The sequence below is a fragment of the Macrobrachium rosenbergii genome, chromosome 4, assembly GCF_040412425.1.
Source record: "Macrobrachium rosenbergii isolate ZJJX-2024 chromosome 4, ASM4041242v1, whole genome shotgun sequence".
Lineage (NCBI taxonomy): Eukaryota > Metazoa > Arthropoda > Malacostraca > Decapoda > Palaemonidae > Macrobrachium > Macrobrachium rosenbergii.
In genome coordinates this window covers 18,888,173-18,914,105 of record NC_089744.1, presented here as the reverse complement: position 1 = coordinate 18,914,105, position 25,933 = coordinate 18,888,173, and the positions used below count along the sequence as shown (strand labels likewise).

General features: G+C 39.5%; 1 protein-coding gene and 2 non-coding genes across 25 annotated transcripts in view; all 3 read right to left on the bottom strand.

Annotated features, from left to right (window-relative positions):
- The window catches only part of LOC136830708 (uncharacterized), a 145,137-nt gene that overhangs the window by 60,189 nt on the left and 59,015 nt on the right, over window positions 1–25,933 (bottom strand). For 16 of the 23 annotated variants that reach the window (XM_067090603.1, XM_067090486.1, XM_067090543.1 and 13 more), the window contains 6 exons: window positions 20,048–20,251; window positions 19,573–19,807; window positions 17,606–17,743; window positions 8,650–10,229; window positions 3,821–3,981; window positions 2,625–2,815 (listed from right to left, as the gene is read on the bottom strand). In XM_067090603.1, coding sequence (XP_066946704.1) covers window positions 2,625–2,815; window positions 3,821–3,981; window positions 8,650–10,229; window positions 17,606–17,743; window positions 19,573–19,807; window positions 20,048–20,251 — 2,509 coding nt within the window. The remainder of the gene's footprint in view (window positions 1–2,624; window positions 2,816–3,820; window positions 3,982–8,649; window positions 10,230–17,605; window positions 17,744–19,572; window positions 19,808–20,047; window positions 20,252–25,933) is intronic. The other 7 variants (XM_067090664.1, XM_067090675.1, XM_067090592.1 and 4 more) reach the window with 1 other exon arrangement.
- Window positions 23,342–23,460, bottom strand: LOC136838388 (5S ribosomal RNA). Its single transcript, XR_010852968.1, has one exon. It is a non-coding gene; the product is annotated as a 5S ribosomal RNA (ribosomal RNA).
- Window positions 24,952–25,055, bottom strand: LOC136838397 (U6 spliceosomal RNA). Its single transcript, XR_010852977.1, has one exon. It is a non-coding gene; the product is annotated as a U6 spliceosomal RNA (small nuclear RNA).

Below are 25,933 nucleotides of genomic sequence, written 5' to 3'. Positions count from 1 at the left end.
TCACTTGAATCCTTTCAGAGTGGAAATGGCAGTTCTGGAGCCATGAACTATCTGGAAATGAGACTTTTTTAGTATCTATGAACCCCAAAGAGGGGTGGCAACATTATCAAGTGTTAGAAAGACATCCAGTCCACTTTGTCAAGGTCTGCCTCCTCCTTAGACTATTTGTCATTTGGGAAAGTCAGCCCTCATAGCTTTCACAAAAACTAAGTAACAAAATGTGGTCATCAACAAAGAAGTAAGAGTAATTTTGCCTGACAGGATGTCATCATCTTGGTTACCATAATTCCAGCAAATCCTGTCCAAATGGTGCCAGTTCCTGGATCAGGCATCTTGGACACTGGAATGCAGTTCAGTTCCCCTATTTTGAGCTACAGTTCCTTCAAGAGCATCTCCCAAAGTAGCAGACAGCAACCCTACCAAAAGACTGCCCATTCACAGCCTCGGCAGGTGTTCAGAGTACATTCACAATGACAGGGCCCAACTCCACTTTCTCATGGAGATTTTGATGTTCTGAACATAACCATTCAAGGCTTGGATGCATGCCTCCAAGTTTTAGCCAGGATATCTATAAGAATGATTACCAACAATTTGATAGCTCTGGCATACAAATGGATCCAGGGTAGCACTCAAACTGGGACTGAATGATTTAATATTATCTGGTGTCTGAACAACATAGGCCATCAATAAAACTTCATGTCAACTGATATACAATTTCTCAGGAGGGGGCAGACATATAGGAGGTCAGCATAGTGCCATGGTCCATACCAAGTAACAGTCTCAGCAGAGGAAACAGATCCTATGGTCAGATTAGTGATGGACTCCATGATATGTAGAACTTTCCTTTGGTAGATAATTTCATAACATGCCTCAACACAATCTTTCCTAGTACTGCTCATTGCAGAGGAATCTCTCAGTCTAGAGGATATTCAAGGTGTTACATACCTTGGATTGATCTTGACAGCCAAGGACCATAAAAAGCACAGAGAGGGAAGGCAAGCCAAGAATGCTTAAAGGAAGGTTAGACCTTCCTTAGTTGCTGTATGGATTCTAATTGTTTAAGCTCTTCTTGTCTGGTGCAGGAGTGGTCATTTTTAAGAACTGAGTTTAAGCAAGTGGTCATTTTTATGGACCAAGTTTAAGCCTCTCAGAAGGAGTGCTGGGAGAGGGGGGGGGGAAAGGGGGATGAACACAGAGGTGCAGAGAAAGTTCTGGAAGGACTCAGTGTTGGGTTCCTGCTGGGCAGAGTGTCCCTCTTAGCCTTCCTCCTCCTCTTCCCTTAATGTTCCCAGTGAGAAGGCCAAGGAGCACATTCAAGGCAGAGGTAACCATGAGAACACTCTACCACTGCAAGAAGTATATTGTGAGTGCAGTTCTACCACTATAGGTGACGTAAAATGATTACAGGGTCAACCAAGACCTTCAAAAAGACAATGATCCCGCCTTACTCTCCATGAGACAAAAGACGAAGTACATTCACCAAAGCACCAAAAAAAAGCAAAACCACTAGCACTTTCAGGCACAAAACTTCACTTATAGTTTACAAATTTACTGTACTATTAAAGTATTATTCACAAGAACACAAACAATAATGCAAAGACCTAGCCAGCACACAGTAGATATACAGAACATGAGACATGCCTACTCCCATTGCATTAAAAGAACAATGGGAGTGTTGGTTGGGTTAGACTGGGCAACCCCTCTCCCCCATCTCCAACTGAGTACTTTCCTTTAGTCAAAATATGGCTTGTAAAGTGCAAGCACAGGAAAATACTCCAAATATGAAAGGTGCAGTGTTTGTATCCCTGCAGAAACAAACCTATAACTCCAATACAGTGGTACCTCAACTTAATGGATTTCATCTCACCAGACTTTGTTTCTTATCAAATATGTCCAATTACCGAAAAAAAATAATATTTTTCCCTTAACGAAATAATTCTGTAAGAGCAACAGACATATCAGATGCTGAAACAAATGTGACCAACGCTTGCCTGTTAAAGACTGTGGGTACAGTTTCTTTGTTTCTGGGTAAACTAACCCATCTAATATTTGTCTGCAATGTTTTACATCTGCGCTTATGCAAGAACAGTACACTAAAACTTCAATATAATGGAAAATCTTGATATAATGAGCCCCGATATGGTGTCTTTTTCTGTGCTAATTTTGGGGTGTCTTTCCTTGTGCTAAAATTTCTTTTTTGTATAAATGTATCTGTAATCAAATTGCTGCCAAGGTTTAATCTGAAAAATGTTCATACATATACGAAGATTAATTTACATTAATTTTTTGATAACTGAATGTGCAAATTCGTTGACTGCATGTCCAAACAAATAATTTGTTTCTTTTCTTTATGAATGAATTTTTAACTTATAATGTTGTAGCTCTTAATTAACAAAGGATAACATGTACATACAGATGCTATAGAGTATTCATTTTACTCGGGCCTCTGGTGTATCCACTTTTCAAAAGTAAAGTAATTTGATAAAAATACTACTTCCCTATCAGAGGTCAAGATTGATGCATGTATTAGCAACGATAAGGTTTGTAACTTACAGTATTTTATGAAATATAGAGAATGTTCATAATAATTAACTCTGAGAATAAAAAAATCTTTAAAATCTTACCTGAATTGTATAAAGAGTGTACTGAGCACCACCAAGCTCAGAGTGAACCTCAGTTGATGGTACAGTTACATTTAGGAAAACCCGACCATCCAAAGGTATTTCAGCTGCTTCCATCAAATCTTCATCTGCTATCCCATTGCCACAAGATTCCAGACTCGAAACAGATTTCACAGATGCTGCAAGTATTCTATCTGTCAATTTGAGAAAATGATTCATCCCCTAAAGTACCCTTGTCACTTTCAGCTTCCACTTGCAACATACATAAAAGCTAATATAAAAATCTACACAGTGTGCAACTATCCACACAATACAGGCAGCCCTCGGTTATCGGCGATCCAGTTTTTCGGAGCCGATATGTGACAATTTTTGCTTATCGGCGCCAATAATCGCGTATTGGCACCAATACATACCTAACAGAGAGGTTGATAACCGAAAATTGCCGGTTTTCGGTTATCGGCAATTTTCGCTTATCATCACACCGTCCGAACAGAACCCCCGCCGATAACCAGGGACTGCCTGTATGTTACTATAAATTGACCCCTGAAAAACTATGGAAAAAATCTTGATGCTGCAATATATGAATCAAGCTGGAACTTAATATATTTCTAGACATGCATTTTTCATCATAAAGACAAGACAAACAAAAGAACATTGTACTGTCTCATCAGTTACAAATCCTTCAGAAATATCTTGATGAAAAAACTCAGAGTTTTGTTTACATTATCCTTCTAATTTATAAGTCTACGAAAAATCTGATACCAACCAGCAAAAAATTTCACTACATTCAAAAACACCTTCCCTACAAAAATTATCAGTCACTCAGAATTTTTCACCATCCCCCCCAAAAATAACACTGAACTGAAAAATAAACCTTCATTACACTAATAGAAGTTCAGTTTAATGCAAGGCTAGCCACTTGCATTTTTAGACATCATTACTGAAAATTGCACAAGAGGTTACAAACATCACAAGGTATTTTTTTAAAGGCTAATCACCAATGATCACTTCCAAATCTAGTTTTAAAGGTCATGCATCAAATACAAAACATTTGTCAAAATTTAAAGAAATGGTAGCTTTCTATACAATAAAATATACAACCGTACATTATGCAAACAATATACAAGTAATTATGGTACTTGGATCAATTTGCTGTAATCACAAATGACATAAAACTCGTAACATTTGACTACACCTACCTAAAGACCCTGAGCTATCCTTGTGCGTGAATGTGAAGCGTGACTTTTCCAGGCTGTACCTCCCAGGATCAGACTGTGCTGATTTAGGTTCACTCTCACTGGAGCCATGTGAACTCAAGCTTCCCAAGCTGTGCTGACTCTCCCTCTCAGTTAACAATGATCTAAAATATAAGTGGGATAATCATGATAACAGAGAAACTACTAAACCATTAACTATTACAAAATATCACACTACAAAATGCTAAAATCTCAAGCGAAGATACTGTAAAAAACAAGTCTCAGCCATTGGGCAGCATCAAAATAAAACCAAATACAAAATCAGTTAACCTACGAACCCAGACATAAAATTTTAAATAATTAAAAGAGCCCCTCATTAACATTTGTTTCTTAACAAATCCTTTACTTATAATTAACCAACACTTGCAGTCTTCAGATGCCACAGACATTCAGTCCTTTGCTCAAAAGATGACAGAAGAGCAACATAACACTTTATGCGCTCCTTTGGATCCCCACATTCCTATCAATTCACTGCATAATATCTTTCTGGCCAAAAGGGTTTTAGTAGTCTTTCTTGCCGGTTGTTTGCAAGAATATTTATTGTATGTACCTTTTCTTATTTATTTGAGAGCTCACAACTGCACATATTATTAACGTCCAATCTAAAGATCTTTGAAAAAATGGTCACACATCTAACCAATAACGATCTCCTGCCTAACAACCAACATGGCTTTATACAGATGAGGTCTGTGGTATCACAGTTTATCAATCAAAAAGAATCCAAGACCAAGGCTTTCAGCAAAACTGATTACTTCATTCTACACAACAAACTAAAAAAAACCTGACAGGTGGACCTGCTGGAGCCTGGTTACATAATTTTCTCTCAAATAGGAAACTTCAAGAATTAGTTAAAGTATTAGTTAAAAAGGCAATATCCAAACCAGACGACATCATTTCAGGAGTCCAGTAAGAAACTGTTCTCGATCCTGTTCTCTTTGTTATAATTAGTAATACTGATAAAAACCTGCAAAGCATATTCATATCTTTATTTGCTGATGATACCTTCTCTCAGCCTTGTCAGGATCATGGAAAACTGAAAAATTCTGAAATTAACTAGATGGTACGATCTACCTTGGGCACAAACAAACAAAGCAACCTTTAACAGGACAAATTTGAGCAATTGTGGAAAATACATAAATTTCAATCATTATCTTGACTCAGATGTAAACAATAAGTAGCCAAACTAAAGATCTGGGAGTCATCTTCTATGATGACTTAACATGGTATATCTGTCAATATGATGACAGTACTCTTGTGAGCAGTTGCCATGGATACTGGAAAAATTTTCAAAAGGAGACATCAACACTATGCACATGCTATAGGTAACACTGATGATACAAATTACAGGCTAGTACATAAGTTGCTGGGCACACTATGCTATTTCATACTGAAGGTTGATAACTTGTACGACCTTCCCTACGGTGTTAGAATGAAGGCGATGAAACTAAGTAGCATCCAGCACAGGCAAGAACAACTGAAAACTTCACAGTACTATATACATTTGCAAATTCAATGAGGGCTTACCACATCTGATGGCATATAGGAAGCATGGGTGGATAACATGCAACCCTCCCTTCCACCCCAATTTCAGCAGTGCATATTCAAGTAAGATGTTTAGTGTGTACAAGTTTAAAATCCCTATCCGGAATTCTAAAATCCAAATTTATTTTTGAGGAGGGTAGAGTATCAGTCATGAGGTTCATTTGGTGCATCAACAGCTGAACTGAGTAACCTTCAGTTTGGGTGTAATGTAACATGGCAAGACTAATTGGGTATGCCACTGACATGTTTGACAACTGCTGGCTTCAGCAAGGATGTTTACACCGACAGTATCCATTTGCCAAGTCAAATAGTACAGGTGTATTTACAAAAAATAATTTTAATAAAACTACTGCTTTACTTACTGTATACAATTATATTGCATAATTACTATCATATTATAAAATATGAACAGTGTGATCAAGTGCCATTTACAATCTGGTAATTTTTACATTCTTAATATCATCAGCTGACTGAGTTTTATCGACATCATCACTGCCATTGGTTTCTAAATGAAAGTAATTCGGAGATACTTTTTTTTTGTAAAATAACAAAGCTGGCTAAAAAACATACCTTGCCTTTATTTATGAATGCAGTCAGTTTTAAATGAAGGTTTGATTTTGCCAGTCTAAGATTGCCTATGCCTATTTCAAAATGCTTTGTAGCCACCCTGCAGCTTAAATCCAATGATGGACTTTCTTAAGAATTTCAGTGTGAAGATTGAATAAAAGTTTATATTATTTTTACATATGGAAGTCACCGTTGACCATTGAGAATTGACAATGAAGGTTTGATTTTGCCAGTCTAAGATTGCCTATGCCTATTCCAAAATGCTTTGTAGCCACCCTGCAGCTTAAATCCAATGATGGACTTTCTTAAGAATTTCACAGTGTGAAGATTGAATAAAAGTTTATACTATTTTTACATATGGAAGTCACCGTTGACCATTGAGAATTGACAAGTTTTCAAAACTCGGCAACCATATGGAACTCTCAATAAACGTGTAGCAGTTACGGTAACTAACATCAGCAAACAGCTGTTTCTTGAATCAGTTGTCTGCATCAGTACCCATCTGAGGTAGGGAGATGGAGGGGACGAAAGGGGGAGGACTCTTGAGTAGCAAAACAGCTTAATCTACAGACACAGATACACACACACACACAAACACACACACAACAGAGGAAAAGTAAGAGAATTGGATGACTGGCTATTAGGGTCTATAGTAAATCAGCTTGAAGGCAAAAAGCAAATATGTTTGGCCTCTCTCTGGTAACTCTTGGTTTAATGACAGCTACAGGAAAAATGTGCCACTTGCTTAGGATTTATAGCTGTTTAAATACCAGATGCAGGAGAGTTTACTATAACTGCTTTTCACGTCACTTTTACAGATGTCTAACTATGAGCCTTTAAAGTATGCATCATGATGACAGAATAATGGCATGCAATCATTTTCCCATCTCTTATGGCAGTTCACTGTAGTCCATGCTTTTACTGTTCTGTAGTAGTCCTATCTACTTGTAAGAGTATTCTTAATATAATTATAATTTTCCAAATTATTAAATTACCCTTTTTTTATACTCTCATAAGGTTCATCCAAAGCATATATTCTTAAACGAGAGGTAAATATTGTTTTAAAACAAAGTTAAAGTATTTGGAAAGCTAGGTGGGAAGAGACCACTGGGGACAGATGAGAAGTAAATGGTATAAAGCAATGCTGCTGGGGCCGATGGGACACTGCGATGAACCTCAAATACCATGTAAAGTGTTCCGTGCAAAGAAAACTACATGTAGTAACCCCCACAAGAGATCTGCATGTAAGTTGACAAAAATGACAAATTTTAAATCCATCTCTAATTTTCATAACTAATAAACCTTTGGTCTTAATGTAAGGGAAAATTCTCTATCGCCTGCTGAGTCTGGTTAAAAAAAACAGCACGAGGATTTCAGTGGCAACGGGAGTTAGCCAAGATGGCGGTGAGGAGGAGGGCACAGCTGACCTGCCTTAATCCATCCTGCTACAACGCATCAGTTTCTCTATGACCGCCTTCATAGCAGATTGGTGCTGTTGCCCTCTCTGCCAAGAAGCTGGTTGTTTTTGTCCCTTCCTGCCAGCATTATGCTTAGCATTCTGGTTTTTTTTTCTTTTTTGTTTGTGGTGTGTTCTGTGTGATATTGTGCTATTTGTGTGCTTTTTACTTTGAGTATGCATACCCACAAATCATCTAGGCTTCCCAAGCCTCAAATAAAATGACCTGGGGCTGGTAACAATCTTTGCTCTTGTTTTCTGCCTGCCTTGGATTTAGATCCCCATTCTACTTGTAGAAGGTGTAGGTCTAATGACTGTAGCATAAGTAACCCATGTTCAGACTGTGTTGATTGGCCTCCTGAGCAATGGAAGAATTTTGGTAAGAAGTGGAGACTAAGAGGAAATCGGCAGCACCATCTTGGGAAGGCTTTGTGTCCTCAATGATGGCGAATGCATCTATTCCTTCTTGTTCTGGCTCTTCTTTACCAAAATCTCCTCTTGTTGCTTCTTCTTCCCAGGAAGATTTTACTCCCTCGCATTCTTCTATTGCTTCGCCCTTAGAAGATTTGACTGGGGGTTCAGGAGATCTGGTAATTGATTTGGCTTCGCCTGTTCTGACTACATATGGTAGTGAAGATGAGCACTTGCAAAGGCCTTGAACCACAACCAGGGTTCATATGTTTTCATAATAATCTTAACAGCTTCAATAATTTAATACCTTTATAAATTTTGTCTTTGCATTTTTTGTTTTGTATTATTTCACATTTATTCACTGTCACTCTTTTTCTTTCATCATTTCTTTTTCTTAACCTACATATTCCACATTAATATACCAGTACTTATACTTTACTTATTGTCTTAGCAAATTTACATTGATATAAATGTGAAAAATTAACACATGTAAATCAGCCAATGGACAATCTCATCTCACCGAAATAAAGTACAAAGGGGTAATATGCACTAAATGAGATTACAACAGTTCTTTCCAAATATTAAAAAAATACTGTACAGAAATTCAATTCTACCAAATCATTTGGTAGCCATAATTGTTTTATTGTATGAGACAATGGAAATCCATTAACTTGTATTATCCTCAACAATATCAACATCATCTCATCTCTATAAAATTCTTCCCTAAAATCAAGATGTCACAGTCATTTGGACACACTAAAAATTGCTTTCTGGTATTATAAAGTAAAAAACTCACCTTAACTTTGCAATAGATGATGCCAAGTCTTCGCTTTCTTCATATATAGGGGAAAGATCCGGATTTTCCCACCCAAACCCAGCATCATTTATGAGAGGTGAACTAGGTATTTCCAAAGTGTTTGGTGGTTCAGCGTCTCCTTCTTTAGATTCAAAATCCAGAGTTGTGTTACTAGAATGTACACTACCATCTGAGTTAGCTACTTCACTTGTCAAAGTTTTGACCACATAACTACCTTCCTCTGTACTTAGCTTACTTTGCAAAGATGCCTCATCTGTTCCATCATTTTTGTCAAAAGACAACATTTTCACTAGGTGTCCTTTTTCCTTGCGATTTCCTAACTCCTCTTCATTAGCCACAAAAGTACCATCTTTCGAGGAATTTTCATAAATGTCAGAACTGCCTGACTTATCAAGTTCATTTAATGATCCATGAAATCTCTTTGCTTCATCCCCAGTTTCACTGGTTTCCTTGGCTTTGTTCATGAGGCTACCACAACTTTTACTTCTTGGCATATCACATAAATTTGGCGGAACTGGAGACAGTACAGAATCACTCTCTAAGCATTCACTATCTTCAACACGAATTTCAATATGTCTGCTCATTTCTCCCTCTAAACTTGATGCAACAGTACTATCTTGATCCAGAGAAGTTAGGGAATCAACAGACAACTTATCACCAATCCTAGGATTATACATCAACTTATAATCCTCTTCTTTCATACCCTCAACAACATTACGAGAAAAAGGGTTCTTCTTCTTTTTCATAGCAGGAGCCTCAATGAAACACCTATCCTCAACAGGGCTTTCCCACATTTTTGTTACAAGAGGCTGATATGAGAGAGGTGAGGTACTGTCTGGTAATAGTGGTCCAGCTGTTGTGGATATAAGAGTGCCAAGAGCTGAAGAGACAGTTTTATACTCATCTTCCTCCCTACTATCCTTCTTTTCTAAACTGGAGCTCCTAACATATTCAACTAAGGCCTCTGCATTTTCAAACTTTTCTCTATCACCGTATACCCCATCAAATGAATGACACTTGATAACAGGTTTATTTTCGATTTCTTTTCTTTCAGCAGGCTGGGGACACACCGGTTCACATTCCTGGAGATCAGACAAAGTTTCTTCTTTTATTGAGGCAAGCAATTTAGTATAACCAGGTACTTTATCTCGATCTGCTCCCTGTGAAATCCCTGTGGTATCGCTGGATAAAGAATCTTTATTATGTGATGTTTCTGTTTCCATCACCTCTGAATTTCCCCTTCCATCCATTTCTTCATCAGTTATCCCAGAGAGTATTTCAGCCAACATTGTGTTAAGCCACTGAGTATCACAAAGTAGGTCCACAAAGGCCTGTAGAACATTTTGAGCAAAGAGGTCTCGTAATGAAAGCAAAACAAGGTCACATCGAGTAACTTCAACAGGCAAATAATGATGCAGAATAATTTGTGCCAACTTGCGATAATACAGCTGTAGAGTCTCAGGACTTTTAAGGGCAGGGTGTAAGGATTTATATCTTGCTTGTAGTTCCTGCAGAGCCTGCTGGCTTAATGGTTCACCATCTCTGTGTTTCTTAGATACCTGTAAATAGAAAAAATGTATACACAAATGGAAATACTTAAAAAATACCACTTGTTAAAAATCACACGCCCTTCCTGCAAACTACCCATCCACTTTAATGCTACACTTCCTACACTTCTAATCTGTATTACTTTAAGTACCACAATATCTCTAACTTATTTAAGGAAGGGCACTGCTTTTTAACAAAATATGGGGATTCATACAATTTTATTTATATTGTATATGCATGTTCTGTTACCAATATACTCAAACTTAAAGGTTGTATAGCTTTCGAGTTAACATCCAATAAGTTCGAATTTGGAAATACTTGTTTAGCAAACTTTATCAAACCAGTGAAGACATATCATATATCTTTTTGCTGTATTAGGATAATCTTCATAACATAATAAACAAGTTTCAGAAGTCAAATGTTTATTTTATACTTAAAAAAATATGAATGCTATCTAGAATATAAACATTAATATAAAAATTTTTTTTAGGTAAAATAAAGTTTTCACTAAATAAAACAGAACTTTTTTTGTTCTTTTTAAAATAAATTTTCAAAGGAATTCGTATTTCTTCCTAAGTATACAAACTGAAGCCTTTTATTTTTTTTGTTCTTTTTAAAATAAATTTTCAAAGGAATTCGTATTTCTTCCTAAGTTATACAAACTGAAGCCTTTTATGTGATAGCCTGCAGAGGAGCAAAAAGTAGTATTAATGCATGATCTCAAATCCGGAGTATCAGAAACACAAACAAAGTCAGAGTTTAACTCCACACATCTGCCTATCAACTGACAATAGGCAGAATGAAAAACTACTTCGGAATCTGTCGATTTGAGAAGTTTGAAACTACAGGGTACTTTGAAAGGACTTTAACCTAAATGTCCTTGTTTTAAAACAGAAAGGGCAGACCATTTAATGAACTACAGTGGATCCCGCCTATAAGCGGTCCGGATTCATGGCTTCACGTATTCACAGATTTCTCTGTGGAACATATATACACATTAATTGTGGAAAATCCACCTATTCGTGGTATTTTTCATAGAGAAATATTCACAAATTACTGTATTTTCATATCATTTTCATGACCAAATGCATTTTTGTGGTAAAACTATTAAAATATATTCAGGTATAAGCATTTTTAGAGGGGTTTTTGGTGTTTTGAACTATCAAAATAGCCAATTATAAACATTTTTAGAGGGGTTTTAAGTATTCGCAGAATTTAGCTATTCGCAGGGGGTAGTGGTATGCATCCCCTGCGAATACTGGGCGTCGACTGTGTAGCCTACCTTCAATGTCTGCTGTTCATATTGAGTGGTAACCTCTTTGTTATACCCACAAGCTTGCCCATTTTTTACAAACTGCTCAAGATCATATTTTGGATGAACTTCCATAGGGCATACTGCTTTTTCTCTTTCAAGCTTTCAAGGCTTGAAGGCCCGACCACTTAAACAGGCAGGTCCCAGTTATTGGTGGGGGTTCTGTTCTGAGGGTGTGATGATAACCGAAAATTGCCGCTAACTGAAAATCGGCGATTTTCGGCGCTTTTTCTGCGATTTTTGGGTCTTATCAGCACCAAAAAGCAATGATTTTCAGTTATCAGTGCCTCTTTTAGATATGTATCAGCGCCAACACCCAATAATCGGCACCAATAAGCGGAAATCGGCAATTTTCGTCACTAGACAAGCCCCGTAAAACCGGATCGCCATTAACCGAGCCCGCCATTAACCGAGGACTGCCTGTAGTCACTTTTCTGTAATGTTTCAAGTGCTTCTTTAGTCTAACCACGTTTACAATAACATATACAACCATACTCCGAACTTACACGAGGTTACTTCCAGAAACTCTCGCGCAAGACAAATTTTCGCTTAAGTTTGCAAAACAGTCAGTATAGAAGACAGAATGAACTGAACATCCTTCTGCTTCCCAACTTGAATGTAGGGGATGGGAAGATGGGTAGGAGGGTAGGGAACACACATGAGAGTGTATGGATACGCAGGAGTGTTCACTGAGAATGCTACCTTACTCTCTAGCCTACCTGTTCCTCAACTATCTATTCCACATCAGAAACATCTTTCATGTTTCCTGTTCCTATCTGCCTCTCTCCTGTTCCTGTGCTTAGTATATGGCTTCATAACAATACCTGTGTTAGGTCAACTGCTACATACAAGGTAGCGATCTTCAATGCCACGTGCTGTATGGTTATACATCAAGAATTGTTCCCGTCACACTTTGTCAGACAAATGGTTTCAACACCGACTGTTCTTGCAATATCTTCCTTCATGAATTGTTTTACTATACAATGTAGTTATACAACACAAAACAAAATAAGCACATGAAAAAACAACCAAAAAACTTCCTCATCTACCGTTCACCAAAACCTTACAATCAGAATAAAGTTATTAACCACACAAACAATATACAGTCCGACCTCTTAAATCTGGCACTCCATGGTCTGGCAACTTCCACTATCGGGGACGTTTTTGAATCAGCCGCCATTAGTTCTTGAGCGACTATGAGGGCAGCACCATACCTCGTTTCAGTTTTTGGATTTTTTTGGATTTCGGAACTGAAGCTTGCTCCGTCAATACACAAACACAGCTTATTTCCAACGAACACAGTCTGTGAAACTCAAAAATATATAAATTTTCATAATAAAATTCATTATTTGGATACTTACCTACTGTTAAAGTTAGCTTATATCTCTGCACCGATAGGCGAGTTGGCATTCAAGCAAAAGATCGAATGGCTGCCTGGGTGACTGTCTAGTTCACCTGTTCTCCACCAGGTGTGCTTCAAATGTTTCAGCTTTTGTTAGAATTCTCCTTGACAGACCAATAAGTTGTGGGGAGGCTGGGTGGGGTCTAGGTAAGTATCCAAATAATAAATTTTATGAAAATTTATATAATTTGGGATGAATCTTACCTACTGTTAAAGTTAGCTGATTCCCACATTGAGAAGAGGATGGTGGGCAGTGCAGCTAGACAAAAATCCGCTCAGCCAATCAAGCTAAAGGTTTCTTGCATGAAACCCAAAATATTCTTACCTGATCTGGAATCCTTTCTGGATCTTACTACCACCAGAAGTTGGATTCCATTCCAGGAGCAAGACTCTCATATGTGTGCAGCGAAGAGCAGCCTTGCGGAGAAAACCGCTTCAATACAGCCAGAATGAAACAGAAGCGGTGTGAAGGGACCCCTGTGCCTGGGTCCAAAAGCCCTATAAAATGCTACTACTGTGGTTTTGTTGTTCAACGAAACTACCAAGTGTCGCAAAACTCATCCTGAATTCTTGGAAGGCCAAAAGGCTGCCTTGAGTGCAGGATGTTGATGAGAAGGTACTAATCACCTCGGTCACACACCTTCAAGACAAAGTCTTACAGGTGTGCGTCTATCCCTTGATTGGTGAATCCGGAAGTAGACACACGATGTGAGGGGAATATGCAAGCATATTCGAAGGTTCCTTCAGTCAGACTCTTTCCTCATACTTTGAAGAAGAAAGAAGGATGGAGGAATGGAAGCAGATCTCCATTCTCCACCATGGGGAAGCTTCTGCAAGATGTCAGGATACCAAGATGATTAGCTCTAGCTGGGCTGGCATTTCCCAAATCGGGAGCACAGGAGAGGAAGCGGGATGGAAGTTTGCTGAAAAGAATAGCCAAGACCCAAGGGAAATAGATACTTCTCCTGAAAGAATCCATTCCCAGGTCTCGGCAATGTCGCTGCCAGCTCCAGAGACTTGATAAGTATCATTTCATCCAGGCATCTGCAGTAGGAGAACTTCTTCCCAGTCAATACTTCTTTCTCTCTTCCCTCCTTCCCTCCTCCCTTATGGAAAGAGACACAGTTATTCGCACTTTCCTAGAAGGGAAGAAGAGGGTTATGTGTTCCACGATCTTCTTCCAAAGCCTGGGACTTCTTAGGAGTTGAGGGGGCTGGCTTGAACTCAAAGTCGAGCTGAGATAACTAAGACCCATAAGTCTTGGCCATTGTCCAAAGGGCAAGGCAGTGCCCTGGTACGAACCTTGTTTACTGCGGTATCTGGCAAATCTCTGAATGAGAAAGGCAGAACCATGTAAAGGTTCATTCCTAAGGGTCGAGCCAACTCGGAACTTACGAAACCAGAGATCCAAATTTGGACAAAGTCCTTCTTAGCACCAGAATTGCCCACAGAACTGCAGTCAGCAAGACCCCCCTAGGCAAGAAGAATTCATACTCTGTTGAGGCAGGGGAGAAGCTTGGTGTCTCAACCTGAATGAACTCCTTGTCTGAAGAAAAGAATTCATCTGGTCGAGAACACTCTCGGAAGCAATGACAGCGGTGGCCCACGACACTCCCTGCCCCTTCAGGTCCCAAGAAACCCTCCTCGGCTACCTGGTTGTACTACGAGACAATCGGGGGACCACCACCCAAAGCACGCCAGGCAGCTGAACTCCGAAGACAAATTCGTTGGAGCTCTTTCTGTCCGTCTCGCACCTCTCGGAACAACCGAGAGGAAAAGAGAATAGGTGAGGAGAAAGAGTACCCTTACCAGTCCTGCCAGTAAGACCAGCAGGAGAGGCGGACCGTGAGCGATAATCAAGGGAAGGAGATTACTGCCACACGGGGGAAGAAGAGCGCTTGTGCCATGGCAAAGCGCTTTCCTGGGAAGAGCAGAAAGTTCACTCAAACAGAGCTGGGAACCTGATTCCGAAAAACTGAGTGGGGCCAAGCCGAGCCGCAACGAACCGAGCCGATCATGCGAACGCGATCGAGACTGGGTGGTATGCAGTGGACTGGGAGGCAGGCGGGGCCAGCCGAGCCGAGCTGAGCCAAGCCAATCTTGCTAGCGCAACCAGGGGCTGGACGGGGCGAGCAAGCCAAGCCGAGCCGATCAAGCAGACACAATCAGAACCAGTCAGGGCGGAACTCATCCGCCGTGAACTAGTGCTAGTTTCCTGAACTCTAAACTCCTGTGCCTTTCATCAGGAGAGAGCTTGTATACATACTCTTGTAAAACATCATGTGTCCATATTTTACCAGTGAACATGGGCACAGAAGGAAATACTCAAAATATATGGTTGCAGCATTCAAGTTTTATGGGCCTTTTGTGTGTATATATATATATATATATATATATATATATATATATATATATATATATATATATATATATATATATATATATATATATATATATTACAGGCAGTCCCCTTTCACTGACAGTTCCAAGCTTACCTTACGTTCGAGGTTATTAACGCTTTTCAAATATATTCATCAGAAATTATTTCCCGCTTTACGACGCATGTTCCGGGGCTACTGACTTCTCGTCGCCGATCCACGGGAAGAAATTTGGCCCAAAGCGGCAGAATAATCATAATTTGAAGGTTTTTTTATGTAAAACTCAATAATAATGCAGTTTACGTTGTTTTCAATGCACTCAGAGCATTAAAAGTAAGGTTTTCTTATGATTTTTGACGATTCTCGACGATTTTCCGGTTTACGACGATTTTCGGGTTACGACAAGGTGCAAGAACGGAACCCCATAAACCGGGGACCACTGTAACTATATATATATATATATATATATATATATATATATATATATATATATATATATATATATATGTGTGTGTGTATGTATGTAGATATATATATATACAGTATATATATATATATATATATATATATATATATATATATATATATATATATATATGTGTGTGTGTGTGTGTGTATGTATGTATGTATGTGTATATATATATATATATATATATATATATATATATATATATATGTGTGTGTGTGTAATGTGTGTGTGTGTGTGTGTGTGTGTATGTATGTGTATATATATATATATATATATATATATATATATATATATATATATATATATATATATATATATATATATATATATCTATATATATATATATGTATATAAATGCAAATTTTAGGTAACATATAAAATCAAGAGAGAGCACATTTCTATTCATTTGATTATATTAAAATTTCAGGGCATATTTCTTATATGACAAAATAGTTTTTGTGCAAAAATCAGCCTTCTAACTGTTATAGTTTCATAGTTATTACAAAATAACCATAAATTTTTTTTCTTTTGCCATTTTCTCAAAATTTAGTTTTTTCAAAAATAAAAGCTTATAACTACAAGAACAATTCGATGAAACTTTTACAGAGTATAGTATAACTATATACCTTGATTTTTGACATGGGAAATTAATTTTTGAGTGAAACATTTTTTTTGCATATTATTTTTAAAAAGTTTTGCAATCTTTTTGTCAAATGCAAAAAAAATTAACTTAGAAGTCGAATTTCTAAATTTCCCATGATGAAAATTTTCATTATTAGTTTAAGAATAAGAGGTAAAAATTTCAAGCAAATCCCTTCATTCATAAGGTAGTTATAAGCACTTACTTTATAATGGGGCCTTATGGAGTCAGCGCTCCCCTTAACGACAGTCAGGCAAAGAGATCCGAAAACACGTCTGCAACACATGACGGCTGAAAGCAAACTGGAATGTTTATATCCAGGCAGGCGGGTATTCCCGCATACCTGGCGGTAGTTACTGCCCAACCACCTTTTTCAAGAGTTTAATGGCCGTGTCCAGCTTCACCGTAAGTAATTGCGAATGTCAAGAACCAATGGTTTGTATATCGTATCAGAACAAATAACTGCTTACAGTAAGTAAAGCAACAGTTCTATCAAAATTATGATTATTTTCAATACAACTCTATTGCATATTTGACTTTTGCAAATGGATATCTGTCGGTGTTGTAACAACCTAACCGGGGCCAATAGTTTCTCTCTCTCTCTCTCTCTCTCTCTCTCTCTCTCTCTCTCTCTCTCTCTCTCTCTCTCTCACACACACAAACACACACACAATGCACAAGTTTAAAGAAACAAAAAGCAGCAGATTTTTAGGTTTTCACTGAAAATGTAAGCCAGAAATGTTTGAAGTACTCGAAAACATTGAAAGGTGCCAGAATATCAATATTCGACAGAGCACTTATCAAGTGGTTTAAGCTCCAATGTAGCGAAGGTTTAAGCATTTCGGGGAAGATGCTTATGGAGTAGGCCAGAATTTTCATAAGAAACTAACCTAAACCTTTTGAATGACAGTGGTTAATCATAAGCTTTCTTCTAGTTTTGATAACAGCTATATATATGTGGAATGAGCTGGCAAGACAGTTTACATGGGGGGGGGGTGTCTTAAGGGTGATTTCTTTCATCCGGGATTTTCTGTGGTCTGAAAAGTTGCCTGGTCCCAAGGGAGCCGATTCAAAGAGGTCAGGACTGTATTTGTGTAGGAATAAATAGGCAATTTGGAAAGTGAATAAAGTCCACTAACTGAAACATCCATCATATAGTAGCATACACAAATATAACACACTCTACCTTTCTTAGGGCACGATGATATTGTCGGTAGTGCTGCAAATAGATGTGGATTAACCCGGATGCAAGGTGGGTGACACTGGCAGATTCCCTAACTTTCTGACACATATTCGTCAACATTTCTTCCAGTATATCTTTTATCTAGGGAAAAATGGAAAAACATCAAAACTTGTTTTCATCTTCATGACATCATATTACCATTGACAGATTTTCTACACAATTGGAATGGATCTAAAAACTGAGCAATTTTGGAAGTTCCAAATGTATTACAATTTATCCACAACATTACATGCTTTTCACACAAAAAGTAAGTTAAGATGTGCAAATCAAAAATTTATTTAAAATAAAAATAACTATCACACATAACACATCTCATTTGGTGCATGGTGAATCATTGTAACTTCTTGAGCAAAAGATTCTACTGTACATACTTTGAAGTTTCCTTTTGTAAACACAACACTACTGAACTTTGATATTTCATCTTTAACAGAAGAAATATTCAAGTTCATATCAGTGGTGATTCTTTCTCACAATGAATACAGTATGTTAACTGGACCACTTTTCTCTTTCAGAGACTGCTGTACAATGTGTGAACTGCACTAGTGTATCATAAATATAAGATTAAATTAAATTATTAAGCTTGTTCCCACACATTTACAATCTCACACTTTGTTAGTAAAAACTGTATGATCTACATTTAGGTATGTACAGGAGTCTCTTTTCTCTTTTCGGAAAGACGGTATTCAAAATGAGTCTTTCAAATTGAATAATAAATTGACCTAATAGGGAACTGTTGTTTTTTATAAAAACGACACTACAATAGAACTTTATGAAGTAAAATAATAACAGCTAATATAATGCAAAAAACTGACATAACTTATCCATTAACAATGGTTAAAGAAAGTCTATTGGAGTCAGCATTTCAAACTTCATAAAGAGTTGTGCAATGGGACACTGAAAAATTGCACTTTAGTTAGTTTACCCTGTCGCTAATTGTCAAATCCTTTGAACAAACATCAAGAGTAAAATCAAATAAAAACAGCAATTCTTTTCCGATATTTAGGCTGGATAACTTGATGAACAGAGATGCCGTACAGCAAGATGCAACTTCACAATAATCAAACATCTACTGACATTTAAAAATTTTATAATTAACTGAAATCTAAAAGTAAAACGGCTGGCTTAAATGAACTGAATTCATGATCAAGTGTCACTGATAACACAAGAAAGTAGAAATTACTGATGTATCACAAAATGGGATAATTTAACTTAAAGCCTCAGAAATGATGAACCATTTCTATGAAATGTTAATACATAATTACTATGAACAGTAATTTAGTCCTTGGTTTCAGCTGTTACCCGCATAACATTTTATAACATATAGGGATCCATGAATCTGGATCTTCCAATATAGGAGATACAGGTAGAAACAATAAATTCATACATAAAATGTAATCCTCTTCTTATGTAAAATAAAACTGTCCAACAAAGAAAGTATTATTACTTCTGGGTAAGGAATAATCTTTAAAAAATTCATTTGAAGGTGACCTCAGCCCTGCCCTAAAACAAACAGGCAAGAGGTGTCATTAAGGACAGGAAACACAGATGGAATAGCCAGTTGTTTAAATAATGAAATTTTACAAGTACTTATCATTTACAATCTACATACTTGAGTAATTTTCACATTTTCTAGATCTCAATGGTCGAGATAGACTACACAGTGTATAAGGAACTTGTAGTAGTGTGATGACGGATGATAAGCTTCACTTCTGAGCGCAGAAAAGCATAAAAATATTCATAATCATAATCATCACTTGAAACTACCACTTTTGAAATCAATTCTAGATTACATAATTTATATAATTTAGATCATAGTCATTCAAATACAACAGAAAATTAGCAATCACAGCTTTAAAACTAAAATTCAGGAGAAAAAACATCTGTAAAATACAAACACCACATCAACTTACCTGGTATGAAAAATGGTTATCTGGAGACACAAGACGATACCATGGCATTACTAGGAAATTATGTAGAGATGTGGCACTCAACAACACCTCTTGCATAACTATGTCTTGAGTGCCAGTCAAAACTGTTCGGGAACTACCACCAACAACGCTAGTGGTTGATGGTCGACCTTTATCTTGTAGAATAGAGCTATTAATGTGACCTCTCTCCACAATTCGCTCCACAATACTGAAGACTCTAAATAATAACAAACATAAGTATACTAATGTTATGTTGAATATGAATAACTACAGTTGATACAGAAACTGTTATGATAAATTATATTATAAATCCATTCTAATCAATGTAGCAGCAATACTACAGCTACTACTACTTCTATAAAGATAACATGAAAAAAACTGTCATACTATGAGGGATTATAACAGGTAATCAAAAAAACACAGGGCAATATTGTAATCACAACAGTATTTTATATACCTTGTAAATAAGGGGTAAGACTGTGGGCCATGTTTCAAGAGGTTGTTGAAGACAGTCCAACTTGTATAACCAGAACCAAGTGTGATAGTGATAAGGCCAACTGCACATGCGCAAACCCACCATGCTCCACCTCCACTGAGACAGACACATACAGGACACCACACTACACATGAGCCAGCCACCCAAATTGCCCCTCGTACCCATCTGTAAATTATTCACAATAAGATTCTTTTAATTTGGAAGTGAAGAGGTACTGACATGAGAAATAAGTTCAGAAGGGGCAAAATGATATTTTAATGATAAAATAAAGTTTGTTCATACTTACCTGGCAGATATATATATAGCTGTATTCTCCGAAGGTCCGACAGAATTTCAAATTTCGCGGCACACAGTGGCCGGTCAGGTGGTTAGTACCCATTCCCGCCGCTGGGAGGCGGTATCAGGAACCATTCCCATTTTCTATTCAGATTTTCTAACGCCACTGTCTCCTGAGGGGAGGAGGGAGGGCAATATAAAAATATATCTGCCAGGTAAGTATGAACAAACTTTATTTTATCATTAAAATATCATTTTGTTCATGAGACTTACCTGCCAGATATATATATAGCTGAATACCACCTTTGGAGGGGGTAGAGACAGCCAAGAATTAGGAAAAAACCAATTATTGGTAAAATTATTTTGGTTCCTTATCTGATAGCGTAGCTGACTGAGTGGTTACTGTCACTCTAGTCTGCTTCTGCTTTACTAGAGACCCCAGCGAGGTAGTGACCTATATAGCTGGCGACTTCTAGATGATCTGTCAACGGGGCGTGACCACAATGTGACTAGATCATAGCCCATACAAAGAGGACAAAAGAGCATTACTAACCACCTAACCAACACCTAAAGCGTTAGTTTGCAAGGATTGGGAAGACTGCCTCCAGTAGTCGACCCAACAACCACAAAAACACAATTAAAAGGGGATAGGATCAGAGTTACCCCTTGTCCCCAAGGTTGCTGAAGCAGCAATGTATGGTCCCAGCGAAAAGCAATTTCGTATGCTACCTAAACATCTTGCCAAGAGTGTGAGGCAAACACCGAATTGACTTCGCCAAAATGTGGCACTAAAAATGTCACTGAGTACCATATTTTCTTGAACGCCATGGAGGTAGCAACTGCCCTCACCTCGTGAGCGTTAACTCTCAACAACTTGAAGTTGAGTCGTCACAACTAGAGTGTGCGTCCTTAATGACGTCCCTAATGAAGAATGCCAGTGCATTCTTCGACATAGGTTTAACTGGTTGCCTCACAGAACACCATAAAACATCCAATGGACCACGAGTGTCCTGTGTTCTTTTAAGGTAGTACTTGAGAGCTCTAACTGGACATAGAACTCCCTCAGGTTCCTGTCCAATAAGGTCTGCTAAACCTTTAATTTCAAAGTGTCTAGGCCAAGGGTTAGAAGACCTATCATTCTTAGCCAAGAACTTAGGGCTTAAAGAATAGACAGCATTGTGTTCCTTGAAGCCCACATGACGGCCTCGAACTTCTCTCACTCTCTTACGCCGCGAGGAATGCCGTTTTCGAGTAACATCCTTAAGAGATGCAGAGTGGAGAGGCTCAAAAGGACTAAACATCAAAAACTTGAGCATTACGTCCAAGTTCCAAGCAGGGGAAATCAGCTGAGGAACCTTGGACGTCTTGAAAGAGCTCGTAAGATCGTGGAGGTCCTTATTGTCAGACAAAGCTAATCCTCTGTGTCTGAATACAATCGAAAGCATGCTCCGATAACACTTGATAGTCGGAACTGCTATATCGAGTTTTCTCTTAAGTAAAGGAGAAAATCCGCAACCTGGCTCACAGTGATAGAGGAAGAGGAAAAGCCCTTCTTTCTACACCAACCTTTGAAGGTTGCTCACTTCGCTAGATATATCCTTTAGATGAAGAACTTCTGGCTCTAGCGATGGCCCGTGCCACCTGGCCAGAAAAACCCCTTCGCTCTGACCAAGTTTCGATAGTCTGAAAGCAGTCAGGTTCAGAGCGGGAGATTCAAAGATATCTCATGAAGTGGGTTTGTATGAGCAGGTCTGCTCTCATAGGAAGGGGTCCTCGAACGTCTACCAACCAGAAGAGAAACTCCGAGAACCAGTGGTTGAAGGCCAAAACGTGGGGATGAGAGTCATCCTCGTCCCTTGTGAGGCCGCGAACTTGCGTATGACTTCTCCCAGAATTTAGAACGGGGAAAAAGGCGTAAACATCTATTCCCGTCAATCCCAGGAAGAGCAACTATCGCAACTGCCCCAGGGTCAGTACAGATGAGCTTTACAGAGGGAGCCTCGCTGTTCTTGAGGTCGTGAAAAATCCACAAGATGGCGACCCCAAAATTTCCAAAAATCTTGGCAAACCTCCTGATGAAGGGTCCATTCCTTCGGCAGGAGTTGATGGCGCCAACAGAGCAGGTCTGCTCGAACATTTTCGACCCTGCCACAAAACTTGTGAGAATCGAAATGTTGCGAGCATAGGCTCAAAGAATAATCTCTCTTGCAAGGCTGAACAGGGAACAAGTATTGTCCGAGTTTGCTAGAACTACACGATTGCAAACTTGGACCTCGAAGAATTGGCGAGCTAAAAGATAGCCGCCAAATCTTTGAAGTCGATGTGCCAGGACACCTGTTCCTCTCTCAGGTTCCTAACACTTTCTCTCCCTCTAGTGTTGCCCCCAACCTGTTGACGACCCGTCGGAAAAACAACACTAGGTTGGGGTTCAGAAGCTTGAGGGAGATCCCTTTCTGCAATTCCGTTGGATCGAGCCACCACCACAGATCCTCTTTATATAAGGAAGAATTCTCAATTCCTCTTTCAAGTCTTCCTTGCTTTGTCAGTTCTCCAACAAAAAGAACTGAAGAGGCCTGAGATGCAGACTCCCAGAAAACAAACTTCTCCAGCGAGGAAATGGTCCCCAGCAGACTCATTCCTTCCTTCACCTAGCATGTTTCCTTTTCCAAGAAGGCCGAAACTTTTTCGTACATAGAAGTTGCCGTTCTTGCGACGGAGACGCTATAAAAGCCGCTGAATAGATCTGAATTCCCAGACACAATGGACAGTGAGGGGATCAGCTGCGACTTCTCCACAGACCAGAAGTCCCAGGGACTTCACGAGTTGCAGAGTCAACTGAAGGTCCTCCAGATACCTTAGGCTTTGACGGCGCTCGAATCAACCAGTCGTCCAAGTAGAGTGAGATCTGACGTGCGACAGATGCAACTGCATCGCAAGCGTTTTCATGAGGCGTGTAAACACCCTCGGAGCAAAATGTGACGCCAACAGCATCTGGTGTTCCCAGGCGGTCAACCATCCAAGTACTGACCAGACCCAACGTTGCTTAACTTCGCTGATCGGACGAGAAGCGGTGTTTTCAACGTGGTATGGCCGTTAATGCAGAGTCCAAAGCAGAGAGCCCTGAACTGGTACGTCTAGTCCCCAAGACAACCTGAGATACTTCACCGAACGTGGATGAATTGGGGCGTGAAGATAAGTATCTTGGAGATCCAAAGATACCATCCAATCCCGGGATGAAGGGCTCCTAGTATTGACTGCGAGGTCTCCATCTTGAACTTTTCCTTCGGACCAAGTTGTTCGACCTGTTGACGTCCAAGACGGGTCTCCAGCCTACTGAAAGTTTCGGGACTAGAAACAATCTGTAGTAAAAACCCGGGAACACCGAGTCAAGATCTGTTCCACTGCTCTCCCGCTCGAACATCTGTTCGAGCAGGTCAAACAATTTTCTGTTTGACAGGAAGGCAGTTGGGAAACAAAAACAAAAGAGGAGACAGGAAGGGAATCAAGTAACCTCTCTCTAACAGTAGGAGGGACCAAACGTCTGCCCCTCACTCTTTCCAGGCTTGTGCAAAATGAAGCCTGGTTGCAAAGGGAGTCTGGAGATGAAGGAGTCACTTGCTACCTCTCTTGGAAGTGACATTCCTTCGGAAAAAACTCTCTCTCGTGCGCGGTCTCGTGTTGCTTCCCATGGAAGCCCCTTTGTTATGCAAACATTTAGCTTTCGTTTACTTTTTGTATCTGAGATCGGTGCAAGCGTTATGAAGGAGATGCAGTTTGAATGTCGATAACTTTAGTTTTGAGAAAAACGATATTTTTGCTTCTCTGTGTATTTATTTGCTTGCCGTTACACAGTTTGATGTTTTTATGACATAATGAAAAGCCAAAAATAGACCTGCAAAGTAATATAACTTCGCTAAATGAAGCTAAATGAAGCGAGTGTCAAAACACGGCTGAGGTTGGCCAGCGACGTTTTACTTAGTCAAGCTCTGAGCTGCTACTGACTGACTGCCACTGACTGCCCTGCGGCATTCCTGTCTTTAAGCTGATGCGTACTATGTCCACAGGGTTGCCATAGATCGCATTAGATATTATTTCATAGCTAAAAGGAAATTACCACCGATATACTGACAATATCATTACATTATATGAAAAATGTAATTTGACTATGATAGGTTACTGTTTTGTTTATAACTTCTAACTGTGGCGAACTTTTAAATAAAACTTTCTGAGAAGATAGTCAGGATATGTATGATGCCATATATAAAATATCCCAGAAAATTTTATTTCCGATTTTTTCGTCAAACGCTCCCCTTAAGACAAAGACAACTGCGAAGGTGGAGAGAGAGGAGCCGACGGTTGAAAAGTCTCAGGAAACAGATCCCTAAGAAAAAAGCCAGAGTCTGATAATCAGAGGAAGAAGAAGACGAAAGAAGTTTCTCTTCATACAAAGGCTGTGACGAAAGAGGATGTTCTTCCGCAGCTGGTGGGTCTTGAGTGAGTGGTGAAAGTAGTTCCGATTCGCCCGATCGTAAGACCGGGAACTCCAGCGAGCGAAGAAGTCGTCAACTAGAGTGCGTATAGTAAACATAAAAAATGTGGAACGCTTCACGATTAGCGTGTCATCCTTGCGCAAGAGCCATGCTAATCTTCTCTGTATCGTTCCAATTAGTATATGTACTGCCGAAGCAAGTACTGGCTAAATTAAGAAGGACATCAAATGTTGAAGCGGGTAGTTGTGCGACATGATGAACAACTGGAGCGGTGTCAACACAAGACTTGAAGCTATACGGCGAAGCGGCGCGGAGCGTCATGGCGTGACGCGCGAGAGCTCCGTGGCAAGTACTAGAAGAGAGTCACAGCGTGGCGGCGCGCGTCATGGCTGCAAGCGCGCCGCCCGGCGTCAAGGTGAGGAGCGTGAAGCGTGAGAAGCGCCACGAAGAGCAAGACGCGCTCCTGGCGCGAGACAAGAGAAAAGGCCAACACCTCAACTCGGGGAAGACGAATAGGAAGCCACTAAACACTCTCTCTAGACGACAGACGCTCTGTATCGTTCCCGAGCGGGAGACGAAGGTGAAAGTCTGTACCTCTTAACAGGCAGATTCGAATCTTGAAAGGTTCATGAGAGCATCCAGCTGTTGTTGCAAACCCAACAAAATCTTACAGCGTTGGAGAAGCCACTCTCTCGGGAGAAGGGCTGAACCTGAGAGAAGGAAGGGGCGAGAGACGTATACTTCCTTCCACAGGAAGAAGCTCTAGCCCTTGCCTTAGCGCGACAGGGGGTCAAGTAGAGTGATCATTCGAAAAACACTTTATTCTCTTCTGCAGAGGAATATCCACGCAACTTTCGGGAAGAGTACAAACGTCTAGAGGAAGAGGACGTGAAGCGTCCTCTCCTCTAAGCTTCTCTTAAGAGGGCGAGAGTCCAACCGAGCTCCAACCCGTGGCGGGAGGGCGTGTCGGAGGACGAAAGCAATCCTTCAGGATGCGTGCCTGAGCACGATCCCTGGCAGCCTGGGTAGCGTCATCAGGACCTGCCGAAGGGACGCCAGATCGGTGGGAAGCCCCGTAACC